Genomic DNA, 23,784 nt, shown 5'->3' on the forward strand with positions numbered 1-23,784 from the left:
AATCCGAATATCCTTTGGTGTTTTATAGTAAGACTGACTTAAATAAATAACACAACAGTTTTTGTGGCGTCCTTGAATAAAGTATTTTGTTATTTCATTTTGAACCTTTTTATCTTCAAATATTACTACTTTTTGTTTTTCTGATTCAAGATTCTCACAAGGTTCAATTTGGTCGGGATCAGCTGAATATTCAAGTATTTCATTTGGATCTAATTTAATCTTTTTTGCAATTTGGTTTAAGTTGTTAATTAAATCTTGATATTTAGATTGTTCTAGGTTTTTAGCATATAAGTATAATTTATCATAATATATAAGAGGTTTTCGAAGTATATGCATTAATGTATTTGTTTTTCCAGATCCAGACGATCCACATATTAACATTCTAAAACATGAATTCGGGCATAAAAGGATAAATTATTTAAAGTTATTGGATTTATCATTTTTTGTATCATAATTTGGAATTTCCATTTATATAATATTACATTATTTTACAATATCTTACATTATCTTACATTATTTTACATTATCTTACATTATTATATAAATGCAATCAAAACTTAATGAAATGATAATAAGAAAAAAATTAGTTGGGCAAAAGATGAGAAATCTTAGAGAAGAAATAATGAGAGAAAAAATAAGAAAAGCTACAAATCGGGATATGTATACTGAAATTTATAAGCCAATTACTGAAAAAATAGAAAGTCAAAAAGAACAATTATCAAGTCAGTTAAAAGCATTACCTGGAATAAAACAACAATTAGCATTACTTCCAAAAAGTTTTGCTGATAAGATACATGAAATAGAAAATCTAAAAATGGTGACAGAGTTATTGGAAAAACAACCACCTCCGGGACTACAACAACCATTACAACCATTACCGCTGGAAGATACTATGGGTTTGGAAGAACTATTCCGAGAACCAACACGATTATTACCGCCGAAAGATCATATGGGTTTGGATGATGAAGATGATGAGTTTGAAGACATTGAAGAATTAGGAGCAAGACCGAAAGAAAAAAAAATACATACAGTAGATTTAGATGCTTTTATAGATAATGATGTTTTAGAAGAATATGAATATTACAAACCGTCTGAAATGTTTGACTTTTTTACTGCAGATGAATCTAATCCAGATAAAATAAGTAAAGCCACTCTTGAAGCTACAATAGATAAGGTTACTGAAGATATTAGAAAATTAAATGGTTTAATAGCCGGCAAATCAAGATCAAAAGATCCAAATAAACGAGAAAAAGCAAAAGAATTAAAACATGATCAAGATCAACTCATAAAGTACAAAAAACGGTTAAATCATATTCTTGGTACGGATCCTATATATAAAAAAGGAAAAGGAATAAAACATCATAACCCATATAAAGTTTTACCAAATGGGCAATATGGTAATTTAATTATTAACTTAAATAAACTTTATGGTCAAAACAAATTAATTGCTAAGGATAGAATAACTGGAAAAGAAGTCATTAACACTAAAGTTGATGATGATTTAATTGATTTGATTAATAAAAGATATAACAATAATAAAAAACATTCAAATCATTCAATAAAAATATTTAAAGAATTAACAGAAAAGTCAGGATTACCTATCAATAAAAGATCTATGAAATTTAAAAAAGTAATTAGGGGACAAGGTTATGACGTTTGTCCATGTAATCCAGAAGAATTGGTTAATGACTTGGAGTTAATTTGTGGTTCAATTAATGCCGGAAATAATAATGAAGAACTAAAAAATGAAGGTATTAGAATAATTGATGAACTATTAAAAATGAATTCTCTTTTACCAGAACAACATGAAATGTTATATAAAAATTATTTTTCTTGAATTTAAACTTTAATTAAAGTTTTTAATTATATATAAATGGAACAAAAAATAGTATTAAGTTCTGAAACAGTTAAAGATAATAAAAATACTCCGAGTGATTTTACAATCAGATTTAGTCGTTCTTTAATTTTAGATAAAAATAAAATTTATGTTGTTGGTTTGGATAGTATTAACACTATGACCTACTCTTGGCATAATATTAGTGATGAATATGAAAATAAAAGAATTCGTTTCTTTAATGGTAAAGAATGGAAAGATATCATATTTACAAATGGTTCTTACAGTTACACAGATATTAATAATTATATTAGGGAAACATTAATAAATAATGGTGATTATGAATTTGATAAATCAGAAATTGCTCCAATAAGTTTGGAATTTGATTTAAGTAGTTTTAAGATTTTGATTTTAATTACAGATAATTTTAAGTTGGATTTGGAAATATCAAATTTTCATACATTGCTTGGATTTGAGAAAAAAAAATAGACAAAAATGAATGGGAAACTAAAACACCAAATATAACTAATTCTGTGGATACAATTTATATTCATTGTGATCTTATTGATAATTCACTTGTTGATGGTAATTTCAGTGATATTATTTATGCTTTAAGTACTGCAGATTTAACAAGAGCTTATCCATTTACAAAAGAACCACAAAGAGTTGGATATTCTGAAATTAATAAATATATTATAAATTCAATTAGAATATTTTATTACAGATGTATTTGGTAGAATAATTAATTTTAATGAGGTTGAAACAAGTTTTACATAATTTTAAAAGAAATTAATTAAACTAAAGTTTTAAAACTTTTATTAAAATTTAGTTTTATATAATGTACAAAAAGTTTATGACAAAATAAAGGAATATTTATTATGTTGATGCTCACACAGGAGAAGAAATCATACACGGAACAGGTATCTTTGACACTTTAACGAAATTGCTTTCAAGTTCAGCCGCATCTTCAATTAGCACAGCTGGAAAAAAAGCTTTGGAAACAGCAGGAAAAGCAGCACTTGAAAGTGGAACAAAAAGGTTGGAACAGAAGTTGGAAATTTAGCTGCGCTAAAATTGTTGAAAACTTAAAAAGAAACCTGCTCCGGCAGTTGGTAATTTAATTGCTAAGGAATTACAAAAAGAATAACAGTAAAAATAATAAGGAGGAAAATATTAATATAAGATTAATAGATTATTGTCAGGATCTGGGACTTTAGCTCGTGCTGGAACTTCAGCTCAACAAAAACGTATTAACAGATTAATTTATAAAAACTAAAGTTTTAACTTTAATAAAAATAAAATAAAAACTAAAATAAAAACTAGAATAAAAAAATAAAATAATATATAATATATACATGTTTAGAACAAAAGAATATTGTGAAAGATATGAATTAACTCCTATTCAATTAGATACAGCTTTAATATCTGTTTTGGGAAATAATGTTAAGCAACAAAAAAAAAGGATATCACTTACAATTAATGATAGAAGTTCATATTTTGATTGGTTTAATGGTTATTTTGAAGTAAGTTTTAAGTAAATAAGCTTGCTAATGGTAATAATTATGCTGATGGAGATCAAATTGCTCTAATTAATAATGCAGCTTCATTAATTGACAATTAGTGGTTAAACAAATGGAAAAATTGTTTATGATTGTAATAATTTATACAAAGTAATAAATGTAAAGAATCTGGTTGAATTGTTGAGGATTATGCAAAATCAACTGAACAAATGAGTTTATTTATTAGATACTATTGATACTGCTGCTGTTGCTGATAATTCAGGGTTTTAAATTTAGAAAGGAATTAATCGAAGGTGGTAATGAAGGTAAATGCTAAGATTCCATTAAATAATTATTCATTTTTTCGGTTTAGAAACTAATATTTTACCTCCAAGTCAAATTCAATAACACTGCAGCTGACAGATGATGATGAATTAATTTTTAGAGCTAATGCTGCTGATCCTGGTAGAGTAATTGTAACAAAATTAATTCTATGGGTTCCACGTTTGGTTTTTAATGAATTTGGGTTTGATCTAATTGCTACTGAAAGATTTAAAAAAGCAAAGTGGTCATACCTTCGGGAATGATAACACAATCAACTGATACACGACAGACGGAACATAACTTTTAGAATAACAGCTGGTGTAACAAACCACAACATGTATTTGTTTATTTACAACGACCTGACAAAAGTAATGCACAAAGACAGAATCCACATTTATTAGATACATTTAAAGTTGATGCAGCAGATGATAATGTTTGTACTTTGAGCTCTTGTCGTCTTGAAGTTGGTAATGGTGTTTTTTATCCAGAAACAGAATACACAAGTATATCAAGAATATATGATGATGTAATTAATTATTATTATAAACAAAATAAATAAGACTACTGGAAGTCTCTTAAATAGATTTAATTTTCAAAGTTTGTTTGGATTTGTTCATTTTAACTTGGAATATAAAAAGGAAAGTAACTACAGAAGATCTAAGCATATTACATTAACAGCTAAATTAAATGTTCGGCCGGCAGCACATGTCCGTGTTTATGCAATTGTATTGTATGAGGAAACAGTTGAAATAAATACTATTGGAAATGAACTTGTTATTGTTTAAATAAAATAAATTTTAAATATATAATGTCATCAAATTATATTGAATATAAGTTAACCTTACAGATGGACAAAAGAAAAATTTAGCACAAGCTTATAATAATAAAATTCCAATACTTTTAGATTAAAACTGAACAATTACGTGGAAACTTCCTTTACTTTAACAAAAACAAAATTTAAAAAGCTGTTGCAAATAAGAAGGGATTAGAAATTACAATTTCAAAGAAACAAATGTCCAGTCAAGGTCAAAATGGTGGATTTTTTAGGAGCTTTGGCTGGTTTGTTAGGAAAACAATTCTTCCAATGGCAGCAAAAATAGCTCAAAAATATTAGCCCCCCTAGGCATTGGCGCTTTGTCTGGACTGGCCAGTACTGGTGTTAGTAAAATACTTGGAAATGGTATGATTTCAGTAGCTAATGATAAGAGAAATATGATATCACCATATCTTACACCTAATCAAAGAAAGCAATTAGTAGGATCTGGAGTGATTAAATTAACACAAAAACAAAAACAAGACGGTGGCTTTTTAGGTATGTTGGCTACTAGTCTAGGAATACCTTTGATTACATCTTTGTTAAGTGGTAAGGGACATGGTCAGGGTATACAGATTGATTCTCAGAGAAGGCCTTACAGACGAATTCCTATAGTAAAAAAAAAATAAAATTTAAAACAAAACCAGTATCTAACTTTGAAATTGAACAATGGGTAAAACAATTAAAATTAAAAACTTTAGGGGTGTATTTAGTAGAAATAATTTACTAAAATTAAAAGAAAAGGGTTTAATGTGGGAAATTTTAAATTTGGACGACTCTGTTGGTCCTGGAACACATTGGGTTTGTTACTTTAATAATATATACTTCGATCCGTTTGGACTTCCTCCACCAAAAGAAGTAATTAAGTATATATCAAATGTAAAATACAACAATGTTCAATATCAAGACAAAACAAGTATGCTTTGCGGATATTATTGTTTATTTTTCATTAAAATGTTACAAGATAAAGTACCGTTGTATGATTTATTGTATAAAACACTAAAAATTCATAATCAAAGAGTAAATGAACAAACTATCATAAATTATTTTAATAAAAAAGGACATTTATTTAACTGGAATAATTAATATAATGGGAATATTCAATAATATAAATGAAAAAGTAAATAAAATAGAAAGGCAATTAATAAGAAAACCTCCATTGTTTTTAACATGTTATACTCAAGATACTGATGGTGGATTATTTCAATGGAAAACTGTAAATGCTAGTCCTGGTTTAGTTCAAAAAGGTAATAATGTAAGAATTAATTTTAATTGCATTTTAATTATTCTTGTTGATGCAATTAAATTAGATAAAGGAGAAGCTAAATTACAATTAAAAAATAAAGAAAATGTAATTCTTCAAAGTTACGGGTGTAAAAAATAACAGAAAAAATGAATCTATTTCTATTAATTATGCAAATGAATTTAAAGTAAATGATGTTATTTCTATTAATTCTTTAAAACGTTTAAAAATATTCAGTTAACAATTTATGGTTCTATAATTAATAAAAACTTTAATAAAAACTTTAATAAAAACTTTAATTAATTTAAGAATAAGCTATGTATCAATACCATTATCAAGAATATATCTTTTATCATCATAACATGAAAAGATGTTTTATTTATAACATAACTGGAAAGATTGTGTTTATCAGAACGAATAACTTTAAAGGTGTGATTACTTTGGGTTGAATTAAACAAAGTATCTTTGTAATTTTTATGAACTATTGTTTTCTTAACAACAAGTTTTTTAATTCCTTTACATTTTTTAACGTTAACTTCATTTTCTAATAAATAAGAATACATTTTACTTCTTAATCCGACAAATTCAACAATGGGAATGCCAGCAGCTTCATCTTTAAATTTTCCAATTACTTTTTTATTATTATCGAAATAAAATTTTGAGTTGTTATCGTAATCACTGTTATCAAATAAATCTTTGTCCTTATAAAGTCTTTATATGCATCTTTAGTTTTTATTTCATAACATAATGAATCAGTGTCAGTAAACAATAATTTACAATTACCTCGTACTTTTCCTTAATATAATTATAATGAAAATCATACATTAAATATTTTGATAAATCTAGAATGCACATTCCAATATAACAAGGTCTGTTTAATAACAAACTTTCTTTTATTCTATGAATACCAAAAAGGTTAGAGTTAAACATCGTTGAACTACAAATGAAGGTTTGGCTATGTATTTTAATAAAATATTTTCATCATGTGTTAATTTAATATTAACCCTCTTGCGTAAATTCTCCATCGTCTTACCGAATACAGAGTTGTTCATCAACTTAAAAAAGTCCTTTTCAAATGATTTTTTGCTTTAGATCTTTTTTGAGTATTAAAATCAATATACTTTTTTAACCAAGGACTTTCGTCAAAAGTTAATACTTTATGTATTTTTGTTACTTTTAACCCTAAAATGTGTTTTAAAAGTTCAAGATTTTTAAAAATGAACTACATAATTTTGTTTTTTCATTAAAGTTGGAACCAACTTCTTTACATTACTTTTTCCTATTTCAAATTCTGTTTTAATATTTTTACTATAATCAGAAAGCCATTGATCTGGTATTTTAATTTTTCAGGAGCTAAGGATAATCATTATGGGTTTTATGTAATTCTTTTGGATATTCAAGATCCATTCAACTATAAAGTTAGTTTTACCTTTGCAATTAATTTCTTAAATTGTTTTTCGGATATAAATTTAAAGTTTCAGAGGGCAAAGGTTGACACATAGCCAACCGTAAAGGTTATTGGCATCGAGGTACATAATGTATTGCTTTCTTCTTTTGAATTATAATCTTTCATATATTTATTGTTTGCTTTACTGTATCTGTTTGAAATATAACTTATTCCTCCTCTCAGTCCCTTTTCAATAAAAAGATACATATCAAAATCAGTTATTAAATCTAACTTAATTCCAGTCATTTTTAACATTGCATCCCAAGCTAAACCAGGGCTACTAAAATAATGACAAGGATCTAATTTGTAGTACTCCAGACATAATTTTCTAAAATTTTCGAATACATCAGCTAAAAGTAATACGTCAGTTTTTAAATATAGATCATGATATTCTCCCATTGTTTTAATTTTAAATTTATTCCAAACATTTTTAGCATGTTCATATTCGTTGTCAGATATATGTGTTTCATTTAAAATTGAATAAAACTCTTCTTTAGAAGGTAATTTTGTTTCTTTGAATTTTTTAAATGAATCCATGTAATCATATGGATAAACACCTTTTGTCTTTAATAATTCAACATTTTCACAATCAAATTCTTGAGATAAATATTTAAATTCTGGAATATTTTTTACTAAGTTATCCAATGATTGAGACATAAATGGAATGAATCAATAAAGACAAGTCAGAAATCATAAATGCCATATATCTTTCCATATTGTTAGGAATAACATTAATTTCTTTTTTAAATTTCCCTATTGTTGCATAATAAAATGACCGTCATAACCTCTTAAATTATGAAAAATAACAGGAATTTTATGTGTTAGTTTAAAATTAATATTACATTCTGAGTGAGCACTTCCTCTGAATTTTTCTGTTATATGACAGTGATCACGTACTGGCACTTCACCTTCTATATATTTTTTTTCACAGATATAACAAAACTTTTGTTTTTTAAATTCTTTATCTTTTTTAGAACATTCTAATTCTTTGTTAAAATGTTCTTTTAAATATTTCTTTACAATATTCCTCTTCTCAAGCATTTTTTCAATAAACTTATAAACTGCATTAGGACCTCATAAATCTGGGTTGGTTTAGTATATTTATCGTCATAACAACAAACAACTTTATAACCGTAACCACAATCTATATGATTTTGATATGGTTCAGTAAATGAAGATTCAGTTGATGGTAAAGCAGTTAAAACTTTTTTAGTTATTGATTCAAAATCAGCATAAATTACAAAAGGTACTGCTAAACCTTTATGATAATTTTTAAATTGTACTTTACTTTCCTCTTTTGGCATTTTTACACCTTGGATACCATTAATAGCTAAACAATTTGGAATATGTTCATTTAATATTCTTTCTTGAGTAAAGTGTTGCAGACAAGATCTACAAAAATGTTTCTTGTTTGTATTTTTTGTTTTGTTATTCATTAATCTATTAAAGTCTTTTATCCAAACATAATGTTGGACTACAGTTCTTGAGGGTTTACAGTCATCATCAGTTATTTTATCATTTATTTTATCATTTATTTTATCATTAGTAATTAGCAACATGTCACAGTGTTCTTCGTATTGATATTTTGATATGTACAATGGATAAATACTATTTTCTTCATATCCAAATATATTAAATGATATTTCATTTAAAACTTCTATTTTAGGTATTTGATTTAATGTAACAGAAATTTAATTCCAGTATAATCAAGATCGTTTATATGTTTTTTATAATTTGAAACTCTTTCAGAATTTTTTGTTACAGGAAATTTATAAGCTAAATGACACCATCTAAAACATTCGTTATCATCATTCTTTATATTTATTAATCCTTTCATTGAATTTTGTAATGGTTTTGGTAATTCTAAATAACTTGAAGCAGCCAATGGACTATACTTATATCTATTTATATAATGAGCATCAACTGACTCTATTCTCCAGCCCTTCCTTCAGAAATCCAATTACCAATTCTATTTATTATTTCATCAAAAGCTTGATGTAAAGTTTTTTTTATTTCGTTTGTGTTAATAATTTCTAAAGCCTTTGATTGAAAATAAGCTGATTTATTATTGTATCAGTTTTATCCATTTTTGCAAAAGTTATTTTTAAAAACACATTTATTTTATACCTTTTAAAGTTTTAAGTTCAGATTTAAGTTTTCATAAGAGTCGTTTATAGTTAAATATAATTGATTCTTTGGATCTTGTCTATATGTAATTTTAATTTCAAATTTCTTATAATATTGTTTTGTAGATCTCTCGATTTCCATCTATATATTATATTTAGAAAAAAAAATCTTCAAGCAAAAAAAGGATTAAAAAAATAAATTAAAAAAAAAAATAAAATAAATAAAGTTTTAAATTATCTTTAAGAAGAAATAAAATATTTAAATTTATATCTTTTTCCATTAACTTTTGATATTCCACATTTTACTCGGTTGTCCCTTCACAACACATTTTTATTAACCCCGCATTAATACCAAATTCTTTAGATGCTTTGTAAGTGCTTCTATATATTTTTTCTTCATTTTGTATCACAGTCGGTTACAATAACTTTTTTAGGATTGTTTCGATAATTATTTGGTCTGGGACAATCACATAATTTTCATCATTTTCTTCTTCAGTTAATAGACAAACCCCAGTCCCATTCAAATAAAGTTCTTTTACGAAGATAAGGATCTATAACATTTTGTAATTTATCAATAACGTGATTTTTATATTCATCGCTAACTATTTGATCAAGTTTTGATTTAATAACATTTCTTCTTTTAAGAACTTTCTTATATGAATTTTCATCTGGATTCATTATTTCTCCTAAAGTGCTAGATAATTTTGGCATAATCATTCTATCTACCTTTCTATTAACCATCTATATATAATATACTTATAGAAAAAAATCTTTAAAAACGCACCTAATGAAATTATATTGATTTGAGAAATTTGTTTATATTATCTATATCTTTTGAATAAGATTTTAAAGTCATTTTTTCTAAATTGTTATCAACTGTTAAAATTTTAATACCTTCTTGAAACATTCTGTTTAAACCATTTTCGTGTAATTTGTGTAGTTTTTCTAAATAATCTAAACCAACTTTGTTTTCTTCCGTTCTGTTTCTTTTTTGAAGTCTTTTAAAACATATTTCTGGGCTCGGTTTTTAACATAAACAAATCCATCAATTGGATTTTTTCCGTATGGTTTTATAATATGATCAGTTAATAAAAGATTGTATACTGCCCACTCGGGGTCATTTATAACACCATTGTCGTGATGTTGTTTTGTAAAAACGTTACTGTTAGTTAAATAACAACGTTCAAGGACAGAAACACCATCAAAATGTTTAGCAGAAGATAACATTTTTATATGACTGTTTAAAGTTGTTAGCTGAAAAGGAAATAAATATTTGGAAGGTTCTTGAGCAGCAAGTTCAAAAAGGTTATATGAATTATAACTTGCGAAGCTTGGAACCTTCGGTTGCACGTGGATCCATAACATTTTGCCATTCGTGAATTGGTTCTGGAATTACATTAAAATTAGGATTATATTCTTTAATAATATCTAAAAACGTACTTTTTCCTGATGCAATATTACCTTAACTGATATAATTTTTCTCATTTATATAAAATACTTATAGAAAAAATCTTTAATTAAAGTTAAAGTTAATACAGCTCTTCTTCTTTTTTACTTTTATATCCATTAAGTTTAAATTCCTTCATATGCATTTCAAGAGGTGTTGAATAATTTTTTTCTTTCTGCATTTCTAATAGTATTGTAAAAATATCCTGAATAACTTTATTTGGATCTTCTTTATTTACTTTTCCAATCCGTGCTTTTGTTATAAGTTGTTTTATTTTGTGATGATGTGTTTTTAAAATAAATTTCTTGTCGTCAAGTTTTAGTCTGTTAGTAAATATGGTAATTACTGATGGAACAGCACCAGCAACTGCTACAAATATAGGAATAGCTGGAACAAGTACTAATGCAGCTGAACAACCAAAAACACCTGCTGTAATATATAATCCGGTACTTACTCTCCCGCAAAATTTATAACTTTTTCTGTAAGCAGCAGCTAGTTTAGTTAAGTGAATAATTAATTGATCTATTGTTTCTATTCCATTATTATTAGAAATAAGATTTTTATTGCTCATTTATATAATTAAACTTTTTATTTCTAAATTAAATTTGTTCAAGATCGCTAAACGGAACCCAACTATTAAATTTTTCGCTATAACCCTTCCATTTTACTAAAGCTTGTTTTTTCTTATAGTCTCGTCTAATAATTTTTTCTATTCTAAAAACTTCTTGTGTAGTAGGTAAAAGTTCTTGTTCATAAAATGAACCTTGAATTATTTCATTATTTAAATCTTTAATAGAGTATGTTCTGGGATTTGTATTATTAATTTTATAAATTATAAATATTTCCTCTGTCCAGTTTGGTGTATATCCTTTTTCAAAATGTCTTTTAAGTTTACTTAAGCGAACTCGATCACCAATTTTAAATTTTGCTTTACTCTTTGGTATCTTTAAATCACCATATAAATTAAAGTAAACAGTACCTTTATTTAAGTTTTTACTAGCTTCGGTTGGTCTCATTTTTATACTAGAATGTTTTGTTTTGTTATATTTATCAACCATATCCTGCAAATTATTTAAATAAGTATAAGTATTATTTGCTGTAAAATATTTCCACATTATTCTTTTTAAACTTCTATTAAATCTTTCAATAACTACAGCCTTTCCTTCATTAAATGTATGGTACATATTAATTTTATTTTTATTCAAAAATGATTCAAACTTTTTATTATAAAATTCTTTTCCTTCATCTACCCATAAATTTACTGGTAATCGTCCTTCAGAAATTATTTTTTCAAATGCTTCAGTAACAGATTCTCCAGTTTTATTCTTTAATGGAATAACCCAAGCATATTTACTAAATATATCAATAACGGTTAACAAGTATTTTACTCCTTTATTATATTTTGAAAAAGCTTGCATGTCGACTAAATCAGCTGACCAAGTATCATCAATATCATTAACTATCACTCTTCGTTTCCTAAATTTCCTTTTAATTGGTTTGTGTAATTCTTCTGCTAATTCATCGCTCCAGCGGTAGCTTGGTGCAGTGATTCCGGGGGTATACTCTACCCCCTTTTCCCGTTTTTTGACTTTTGTTTTTGTCCGAGACCAAGTGTGTATTTCGTTTTAATTATAGGTTTCACAACTAAATGTTTTGCAATCTTTTCTCCAAATGTTTTTGATTTAGTTTTATTTAAATTGGAAAGCATTTGCTTATCACATGTACCCTTTTTTACATCACTGTCATAGCATAAATCATGGTCCATACATACTGCATCCAGTTCATTGACAGGGGGTCCATTATCTAGGGGATTTCCTGGCCCACAATAATTATATCCTGGAAGTGTTAAACCTTTCTTAGGTAATAAAGGTAACATTGCTTTGTGGATATCTAAATTACCCCCTGTACTTTTAACAAACTTTGATTTCATCTTTCCACAAGATGAACAGGTAGCTTTTATCATTTTTCTCCCATTTTTTGTTATAACATAATGGGGGTTTATATTATCAGTAAATCTTCTTTCTTTCAAACAATATATTTTATTTTGTAAACTCATCTATATCATATGTATTTAAAACTTTTAATTGGGTTTAAAACCTGTGGATTTTAAATTGGTCGGCATTGGATTTTTTAGAATAGGGACAAGGGGTCAGTCCGGACCAAAGACTAAATCTTTTTTTGGTTAAACCAAAGGTTTTCATTCGGTTTAACTAAAGATTTAAAAGATTTTTAGGGTATCAAGGGTACCAAGTGCAACCGAAGGTTCCAGCTTCGCAAGTTAGTATTCTAAGTTTAGGGTAAGATTAAAGTCTGCTTATAGAATAGGGTCAAGGGGTCAGGGGGGTCAGAATTGAGCTCGCACAAACAATTACTATACTACTCATACGTATTGTGCAAAAATTTGATCAAATAGTGACGATTTTACTTATGAAATTTATAAAAAGGTGCTTCGAAAGCATAGAACCATCAAACAAATAGCAAACTCAGTTTGCTCCAGTCCATTCATGACAGAAGAGAAAGAAAACAGATTTTAAGGTCTCATCTGAAAACATCTTCATCGTATGAATTTCTCATTACATTGGACCAATCCAATGTATAAGCTTTCATTGGGTTTGAAGTCACGTTGACATATTCTTTCTTACTTAATAGAATCTACACCATAAAGGAGGCTTTCGAAGTCTGTTTAGATCTTTTATATATTGTAGTTTATATTTGATTTGAAAAATTAATCAAAAGATATCCCAAACATGTTGATGCGGAGAGGCGCTATATAGGAGCAGTTTCGTCCCGTCGCGTGACATCCGTCCCGTTCCGAAATCTATATCTCAGTTATTAGGCCTGGATCACACTGCCCCCGGTGGGTTCGCGGATGAGATCTGGATTCCCATCCCCGGATTGCTCCGGGTGTGTAAGAATAAAACGGGTTTTGCGGACTTGTTACGGTCTGTTGATGATGCATTTAGGATCTGATACGGATGACTGAGTTGAGAAGACGGGGGGAGACTAATTGAGTACGCGGCCTTAGGGATTTCTTGTGGTCCATGGCGAGTTGTTACAATTGCAATACTGGTAGCTACAGATTAGATGAGGATTAGTTGCGATTTTCCCACTGTTTGCTGGATGTCCATGAAAATGCGCTACGGATCCTTACGGGTCGCTGCAGTTTCTTCCGATCTCTTACGATTGAGTTCTTCAAACAGTTCCCCTGTGTACCAAACACTATTTAAATGTGTCAAGCCTTTCGTGAGTTATTGTCCGGAAACCATGAGTTTGGCAAATTTAAAGTTGGAAAGGGGCCATAACTACGTAAAAATCGTGGTTTGTAGGCAAATCCGAACTTGACCTGTATTTTATGATGTAACACCTGTGTAGCAAAATTTATTTAAATCTGTCAAGTCTTGGTAAATAGCGCAGATTGGTTATTTGCGCTCAACATATACAAAGCAGGGAACTGCCTTGAAGTGGTCAGTAACAATTCAACGCTGGGACACAAACCCTACCATGTCCAAGCATTTTGAGACCGTGTTAAGTCCCTAAAGGTAATATTTAAACCAAAGACAATGGAACCGTAGAAGTACAGATAAAGAAAGAGTCGCAAGAGATCCAAAGTGCCAAAAACTACCGACTTTCTCCTGTTTCTTTATTGTAGTTTATTTTCTTTGGGTTGCTTGAGTAACAAGATGGCTGCGCCCATGAAAACATGTTTTTGATACGATTTTTTTCTAAACTACATCGATTTCAGCTACTCGGTAATCTAAGGATGTCTTCCAGTAGTGTAAAAGTGAAATCTTCAAGCAAAGATTATGAAGAGGAAACATCCATACGAGCGCAGAAAAGGGTAATGTTGGTGTGAAAATTATGGCGGTATTTTCGGATACAAAATTATCGGACATAATTTGTCCTTTCTTCATTACAGTATGCTATTATTAGTGTATGAATAGTTAATAACAGATGAATGTTAACTGTAGAGGATTTATTCTTTTTTCCGTCATATCAAGGAAATGTCTAGGTGTACAGGGTTTTAGTCCAAATTTATAATGGAAGTGTCTAGTCATCCGGTAACAGGACGCCTAGCCTGCGTTTTAGTCGTCCGGTAACCGGATGACTAGCATTTCCCCTGCAGATTTTCTAGTCGTCCGGTAATCGATTTCTTAGCAAATAAGCGGTGTTCTGGTTTCATTTTACCTGTTATTTATTTATGCATTGTGCATTATAATGTTTTCTATTTGTTACTCTTTTTTTTTAATACGAAATTTTATTATAAGTGTATGTCTGATGTATTTTTGGTATATGAAAAATGTTTGCATACAACAAAATGACAATATGAGAGGTTCTTCTCGGCGTATGTTGTAGTCCTTAGAAGGACTTTTGTTGTCCTTAAAAGGACAGTTTATTAGTCTTAAATGATATAAGACAGATAGCGGAACGCATCTTCAATGCTACTGGCAAAGTCTTGTTCATGACATGGTCAGAGGTGGGTTCGTTCTTTTGGGTCCATGCTGTCATTGCCTATGAGTGAATCACCGTGGTGCCAGATTTTGCATGGGTGTAACTAAAACAGAATTTTGTTAAGGCTCTTGCATAGCTTGTTATAGCGCCGGTGATGTCTTTCGAACAGCGAACCGAATACAACTATTCAAAGAATAGTTGAGCTATTGGACTCACCCATGCGTTGACGTCCGCGTCCCAATTTGGTTAAGGTTTTGTATGTAAGCCGGTATCTCAGTAACCGCTATTGGAATGGATTGAAACTTCACACACTTATTCACTGTGATAAACTGACCTACATTGCACAGGTTCCATAACTCTGTTTTGCTTTTTGACAAAATTATGCCCCCTTTCGACTTAGAAATTCTTGGTTAAGGTTTTGTATGTAAGCTGGTATCTCAGTACCCACTAATGGGAATGGATTGAAACTTCACACACTTGTTTACTGTCATGATCTGACATGCACTGTATAGGTCCCATAACTCTACTTTGCATTTTTTTTCAAAATTATGCCCCTTTTTCAACTTAGCAGTTTTTGGTTAAGTTTTTGTATGTAAGCTGGTATTTCAGTATCCACTTATGGGAAAGGATTGAAACTTCACGCACTTGTTCACTTTATGAGCTGATAAGCACTTTGAAGGTTCCATAACCCTTTCTCCCATTTTTACAAAATTATGCCCCTTTTTCGACTTTTGTATTCATTCAATTGACAAGGCTGTTGAAAAGTCGAGCGTTGCTGTCCTCCGACAGCTCTTGTTTTGTTTTGTTTTTATTCATTTTTATTTGTTTACGCTGTACTGCGTAGTTTTGACCGTTTCCGGTCAAACTAATCAATCATAGGCCCAGCGAAATTAGAATTTGGAGACTTAAACTCAAATACAAGTCGATGCCTGGATATATTCGGAAATATTTAAGATGTGTTTTGTATAATAGGGGGCCTTAATTCAAGGCCCAGATGTTATTTTATAACATGTCTGGGTATCGGTGGAGGTGTTTAAATTTGTTTATTGTAATGTTTTTACTACAGTTATACCATGAATTTTTCTGCATTGCCAAAGGTTTTATAAAGATTTAAATATGTCGTGAATTTGTTTGTTGGAATCATCTTAGAGAAGACCCGCGGTTTCATACTTGACTTACACAAACCATCCAAGGTTAAGACTGCCATGAACTACGCCTAAGCTCTGCATTATTATTCTAATAATAATAAAACTGTTAAAACTAATTAAAACTTATAAAAACATAACTTTAAAATCATTCTATTTACATCTGATATTTGTCCGTACACTTGTATGTCATATCGATAAATATACTTACTCTATATACTTTAACCACTCTATGTATTTTAACAATACCGTTTTACTCTATATTTTTAATACTTGCCATTTTGTCATTTCTTAATGTTTTTTTCTGATCTGTTATTTTGCACTTTCTAGCCAAAAGTCTAAATTTAATGATCGTAGCGGTATAAATTACTTTACTTATTAAACAAAATAGTTATTTACAATCGCGCTGTGTGAAATTTTACAGTACCCGGTAAGTTTTATTGAAAATCGACCGTTTTTATATAATTTTGCTTCATTTTATGTTAATATCTTACTAAAAATGCCTTAGAATTCTAGCTATATATGTTCTTTATCAATATTGAAAGTTTGAAGCAAAACTTTTTAATAATAAAAATTCTACTCACGTTTCCTGTGAACGTGACACTTAATTTTCGCGTTAACTAGAGTTCTTAACTAAAATACCTGTTCACCTGTTGTTTGTTTACCATTGTCTGTCGCCGTTTGTATGTTTACTGAACATCATAGCTACTGGATATTCCTATGGTGGCCTCTTTTTAGCTCATCTGATTTTTTGAAAAAAAATGATGAGTTATTGTCATCACTTGAGCGGTTGTCGGCGTCGGCGTCGGCGTCTGCGTCGGCGTTGCCTGGTTAAGTTTTATGTTTAGGTCAGCTTTTCTCCTAAACTATCAAAGCTATTGCTTTGAAACTTGGAATACTTGTTCACCATCATAAGCTGACCCTGTATAGCAAGAAACATAACTCCATCTTGCTTTTTGCAAGATTTATGGCCCCTTTTGTACTTAGAAAATATCAGATTTCTTGGTTAAGTTTTATGTTTAGGTCAACTTTTCTCCCAAACTGTCAAAGCTATTGCTTTGAAACTTGGAATACTTGTTCACCATCATAAGCTGACCCTGTACAGCAAGAAACATAACTCCATCTTGCTTTTTGCAAGATTTATTGCCCCTTTTGGACTTAGAAAATCAGTTTTCTTGGTTAAGTTTTATGTTTAGGTCAGCTTTTATCCTAAACTATCAAAGCTATTGCTTTAAAACTTGCAACACTTGTTCACCATCATAAGTTGACCCTGTACAGCAAGAAACATAACTCCATCCTGCTTTTTGCAAGATTTATGGCCCCTTTTGGACTTAGAAAATATCAGATTTCTTGGTTAAGTTTTATGTTTAGGTCAACTTTTTCTCTTAAACTATCAAAGCTATTGCTTTGAAACTTACAACACTTGTTCACCATCATAAGCTGACCCTGTACAGCAAGCAGCGTAACTCCATCCTGATTTTTGCAATAATTATTGCCCCTTTTGGACTTAGAAAATCATTTTCTTGGTTGAGTAATATGTTTAAGTCAACTTTTCTCATAAACTATCAAAGCTATTGCTTTTAAACTTGCAACAGTTTTTCACCATCATAAGTGGACGCTGTACATCAAGAAACATAACTCTATCCTGCTTTTTGCAAGAATGATGGCCCTTTTTAGACTTAGAAAATCATGGGTAGGACAATATTTCTATTACACAAAAAAAATCAGATGAGCGTCAGCACCCGCAAGGCGGTGCTCTTGTTTATACCTGTTTTCTCTGGCTGTGCTTTAGCACTTTCCCACCATAGGATCCTAACACTTATATAAAATGCTGGCCTAACTTTACTTTAAAAGAATATTTTATGTTTGTTTTTACCTTTGTTATCTTTTCAAACACAATCAATTCATGTCTATGTTAAGGGAAAAAATCTTGTTCATTTCTCCATGATTCTCTTTGTACATTGGCTATGAACGTATGTTTCACTAGTAAATGTTTTATATATTTTCGTATCATATGGACCTCGTTTTCGCTGTACATTGTAGCATATTCTTTAATGTTTATCATTAAGGATGATATGAATAAGCAACGAGGTAGCACTTTTCCTATCTTTATTCTTCCTTCAATCCTCTTTGTAAGTTTATGCTGATTCCGTCACGATTCATTAAATGGACCATTGATTTCATAACATACATTAAAAAATATAACGCATATTCCTTGAACATAGGAAAAATTTGTGCTAGTAAAGGTCATTTCAAACAACCCTGTATTGTTTCTTAGAACACATGATAATGATAAAAATTTCACAACGTTGCTTATTCATACAACATTTGTATACATTCTAAACATGTTAAGGGAAAAAAATCTTTTTCATTTCTCCATTGGTGATTTTCTTTGTACATTGCATGGCTACGAACGTATGTTTCACTAAAAACTGATACACATTTAAACTCTTTCTGTGTGTTCCCATGTTTATTGTTATACAAACTATCAGTGACTATAATGCTAACATGTTGTATTTTTGGACCGATTTTATTCAATGCAATTTTCCATTAGTTATTTTTATCAAATCAATGTCCATGTTTCAAATCGATACCGATTCCACATAACAAAGTTTTTCATTGTTGTTCCTATTATTAAGAGTTCACAAATTACTAAAGAATAACATAAAGAAACAATATGATGATCATTTTATCAGTTTTAATAGGAGCATGTAAATAATCAGGAAAAGAATTATGAAAAACAATATTTTTACCTATAAATTTTCTCACAGTTTGGAATTAAATTGTTATGCCTATTCCAGAACTGTACACTTATTTTTTTTCATTTTGATATTTTAATTTTGTAATTTTTATCCTTAAAAAAAAAAATTGGGGCCATGATAAGGGTGCCTCCCCCTGGTATGGCCTTGAAGCATATGAAATGTTGACTGCATGGTATCTCGTCAGTTGATAGCACATATGTAACTAAACGCTCTCATACAGCAAGATGACAATGACACAATCATCCGCTTCTTTTCATCATTATTCATTTTTGTAAACTTCCGTTTTATTGGCTGAAAAGTCAGTAAATTTCTCGAGAAAATTAAAAATACATTTTGGTATGTATTCAAACAAATTTCTATTTGCAGATAGGTATTGATATCTTGAATAAATAAGAGGTAAAATTAAACCAGTTTATTGCTTATTCACTGAGAAATCGATTACCGGACGACTAGAAAATTGCCAGGGGAAATGCTAGTCGTCCGGTTACCGGACGACTAGAACGCAGGCTAGGCGTCCGGTTACCGGATGACTAGACACTTCCATTTATAATGGGGCATTTTGGTACAGCCTGATGTGACTGTCAGCGTTTGTCATGTCCAAACTTATTCTTCATATTTCTGTAAGGAAATCCCCAATGAAATCTGTTAGGAACATTTTCTGGTACATGTATAATATATTTATATAAATATACACTCTAAAACACATTTTTGTATCAAAATATCCGTATCGAACAGTGATATTTTGAAAGGTTTATTCGGGAGAGATAAGATAAGATAAGATAAGATTTATTTTGAGTCGGCAAGACATTTACAAATAACATAAGCTCTGAAGAGCTTTTTTAAGCGACTATATAACAAGTGTATGTTAACAAAAGTAAATAAGCTACAAGTAAGAAGGATGATTTACAACATAAAATCTATGAGAAACATGCTAATCTTACCAAATTTGTTTTAAAACTGCTTAAAAAGATGAAAATTAGTTACAAGTTGACAAAGAATATGGGGCAAAGGTGCCATAGTTAAGAAATATCTTTAAAAATCAGAATATCGCTCAAATCAGATTTGAAAGTGACCTGATTAGCATCTTTTTCATAGGGTAAATCAATAATCATTAAAATGAACATGATTAAATAACATAGGAAGGTAGATTTGTACAATCAAATCATCGATTCAAGAGAGGTAATTCGTACAATTCTATGACTTACTGTATGACTACTTTCCCGTGGTTGAAAATAAAAGTTTAATTCAATGTTGAATGTAAACTCTATAAAGTGACACCTCGCTGTCCAGAAACATGGTACTGTTAGACCTTAAAACAACGTGATTCGGTGGCCCTTCATTCTGGCCTCGAAAAAGTACTTGACCTAATTTTAGAAGTAAACAAGTTAGCTCTTCAGTTGGGAAGAGAACCTAGCTTTGTTCATGTGAAATTTCAACCACTAGATATAACTATTTCCCCAAGTAATCGTGAAAAATATTCCAAAAGTGTCCGGTTGTAGGACGCTAGCCAGTAAAGCATAAAATTGCTTCGCTGACATTTTTTGAATGTGTACTTTGTGTTTTCTTTCTGCAGTTAAGTGTCATTGGCAGTCCGCTGTGTATTGAAACCGATGTCTGGGTAGATATCTCCTCACACCTGTTCACCTTATATTTCCAAAGTTTTAACTCTCTTATTTAAAATTATGAGGTATATTCAGTTCCCATTTGAAGTTTCTACATGAATATTAATGTTTAATTTATTGGAGCAAGTAAGTCAGACTTTTTTGGATTTTTTTAAAGTCATCGTTTTCCTAACAGTAAAATGCAGATACGTGTAAGGCTTAGAGGGATGACAACTATAAAATAGCAGATTATAAAGAAGTCATCTTGATAAGCCCAACGAGTAAGGCTAACAGGGTTCTAGCCAGAAATTTTGTCCTTAGAAGGCGTTTTGCGAAAAAACTTTGAGATTCAAATGGTGGCAAAGAAAGGAGTGCAGGAAGGGCTTCCTCTCCTCCTGAAAGGCATACCTGAAAGGCATACAAGGCCTCCAACAGAATGAATTTGGTTTAAATGGTTCTTTTGCCAGGTTCTTTTCAAGATGGAAATTGGGTTAAATCTTTATTAAAAGTCATAGTCTTAAATGGCATCTATTATTCATTAGCATCTACCACAGAATTTTATCTCAAATAAAAGGATTTTATTTATGAAAAAAGCAATAAAGCTCCTTGAAAGCTTTTAAATTTGCACCAGGTCTTTTTGTATTCTCCAGTCCTAGTTTTACATTTCGTACACAACTGCATGTGGATTACTGTGCTTGTGCCTAATTTTTCGAAAAGCTGTTAAATTTTGAAACAGTTTTGAAGAGTTTCTGATGCAAGATTAGACATATTCATGTTGTTGTATTTGCACATTGACCATTTTTAAATTTAACTTGAAAATATATATCTGCATAGGCAGATAAATCTTTCTTTTAATGACCGAAATTATAAAGTAACAATTTTTAACTTATTTTCTGTCAAAGGGGTGCGGCACATGAGAGGATTAAGTTTAATGACTTATTTTTGAGTCCTAGAGCCATAATTATGAAAAAGTCATACTAATATAACTACTCCCTAGACGTCTAGGGAGTAGTTATGTTAGTATGACTTTTTCATAATTATGGCTCTAGGACTCAAAAATAAGTCATTAAACTTAATCCTCTCATGTGCCGGACCCCTTTGTTTTCTGTGACCAGAGTTAATTTTTACCAGTGATTTCTGCTGGTTTAAGGCAGTTTTTCATTGGAATTTGCCAAAATGAATCTACAACCATGATTTTAAAATTCATCGAAATAACGGCAGATGTCCCATTTGAAGTATTTTCTACAGAATATAACTTTAAAATGTTGACTTTGGCACTGCTTTTGTGATTCTGCCCTTAAAACATATTACATGTGTAAATCAGATTTATACATGCGAAAAACATTGCTGCAAAATTGGTAACTGATGCATATTTCCCATTTAATACCTTGTTTAAGGGTTGTTTTGTCATTTAATGTGTTTAAGCCTGGGAAGAATTTATTTTCAAAAAAGTAACTCTTCGATATATATGTATTTCACCATTATTGCTCTATTTTTCAGTGATTTAAGAAAAACAATCTTAAAGGGGTTGGTTACCTTAATATTTGTATGTGCGCAGCGCATGTCCAACCGGAAGCTAATGTGATGATTTACGACAACATTTACGACAAACTAAATGTGTTTGTATCAGGGCCCGCTCTGCCATTAGCTATTGTAGCCAATGGCTAATAAAATGCCACTTTGGATTGGCTACACATTTTTCAATTTGGCTACAAATTTGATGGTCCATTTTGCAATTTTAAACATATTTTTGGATGATTTTAACAGCTGTTTATTTGGCTACAGCCAATTATTGGTCAGGGCGGGCCCTGTGTATATCCATTCTTCTGAAAACAAATCATGAACCTGTCACCGATCTGATGCTTTATGGTATAATAATGCAGAAATAATGAATAAATTGCCACAGAAACGCTTCAAAACAATGTTGCCTTAAAATGACATCATTGATGTCATGATGTTACGTGTCAGTTACCGCGCAAAATTGATAGCTTTTATTTTGAAAGTATGTAATTCTGTGCATTTTCTTTATTTGAACTATTTTCAAACAGCCATTATTTGCTGAAATATTTTTATGAGTCTTTTGCTCTGAATAATAATCAATATTTTGCTTCTTTTATGTAGTTATATTGAAATGTTACATTGTATGCAGAATGTAAGAAAATTAATGATGGTAACCAATGTTATTTGGAATATAGTTGGGTGAAAGGTTACTTGTTACGGCCATTTTCAAATAAAAAGACTGACAGTTTGATTTGTAATACCTATTTTTAGCTCACCAGAGCCAAAAGCTCAGGGTGAGCTTATAATTCTGATCAGTCACCGTCCGGCCATAAACTTTTACTTTAAATGACATCTCCTCATAAACCGCTAGGCCAATTTCATCCAAACTTCACAGGAATGTTCCTTTGGTGAAGCTCTACAAAAATTATTCAAAGAATTGAATTCCATGCAGAACTCTGGTTGCCATGGCAACCGAAAGGAAAAACTTTAAAAATCTTCTTCTCAAAAACCAGAAGACCTAGAGCTTAGATATTTGGTGTGAAGCATTGCCTAGTGGACCTCTACCAGTTTTATTCAAATCATGACCCCGGGGTCAAAATTGACCCCGCCACAGGGGTCACTTGATTTTACATAGGAAAATCTTAAAAAATCTTCTTCTCAAAAACCAGAAGCACTAGAGCTTAGATATTTGACGTGTAGCATTGCCTAGTGGACCTCTGCTAAAGTTGTTCAAATCATGACCACCAGGGGTCACTTGATTTTACATAGATTTCTATAGGAAAGTCTTAAAAAAAAATTTAAAAAATAAACCAGAAGGCCTAGAGCTTAGATATTTGACATGTAGAATTGCCTAGTGAACCTCTACAAACTTTATTCAAATCATGACCCACGGGGTCAAAATTGACCCCGCTCCTCCAGGGGTCACTTGATTTTACATAGGAAAACCTTCAAAGATTTTCTAAAAATAAACCAGAAGGCCTAGAGCTTAGATATTTGACATGTAGCATTGCCTAGTGAACCTCTACAAAATTTGTTCAAATCATGACCCACGGGGTCAAAATTGACCCAGCTCCTCCAGGGGTCACTTGATTT

At 30.2% G+C, this 23,784-nt stretch overlaps 1 protein-coding gene across 1 annotated transcript in view; it reads left to right on the forward strand.

Annotated features, from left to right (window-relative positions):
• The first annotated feature begins 14,390 nt into the window (after positions 1-14,390).
• LOC123548388 (pseudouridylate synthase RPUSD2-like) overlaps positions 14,391-23,784 on the forward strand; it is a 36,840-nt gene continuing 27,446 nt past the window's right edge. The window contains exon 1 of the mRNA XM_045335594.2: positions 14,391-14,572. Coding sequence (XP_045191529.2) covers positions 14,435-14,572 — 138 coding nt within the window. The 5' untranslated portion in view covers positions 14,391-14,434. The remainder of the gene's footprint in view (positions 14,573-23,784) is intronic.

Source organism: Mercenaria mercenaria, chromosome 6, assembly GCF_021730395.1.
Source record: "Mercenaria mercenaria strain notata chromosome 6, MADL_Memer_1, whole genome shotgun sequence".
In the NCBI taxonomy this organism is placed as follows: Eukaryota; Metazoa; Mollusca; class Bivalvia; order Venerida; family Veneridae; genus Mercenaria; species Mercenaria mercenaria.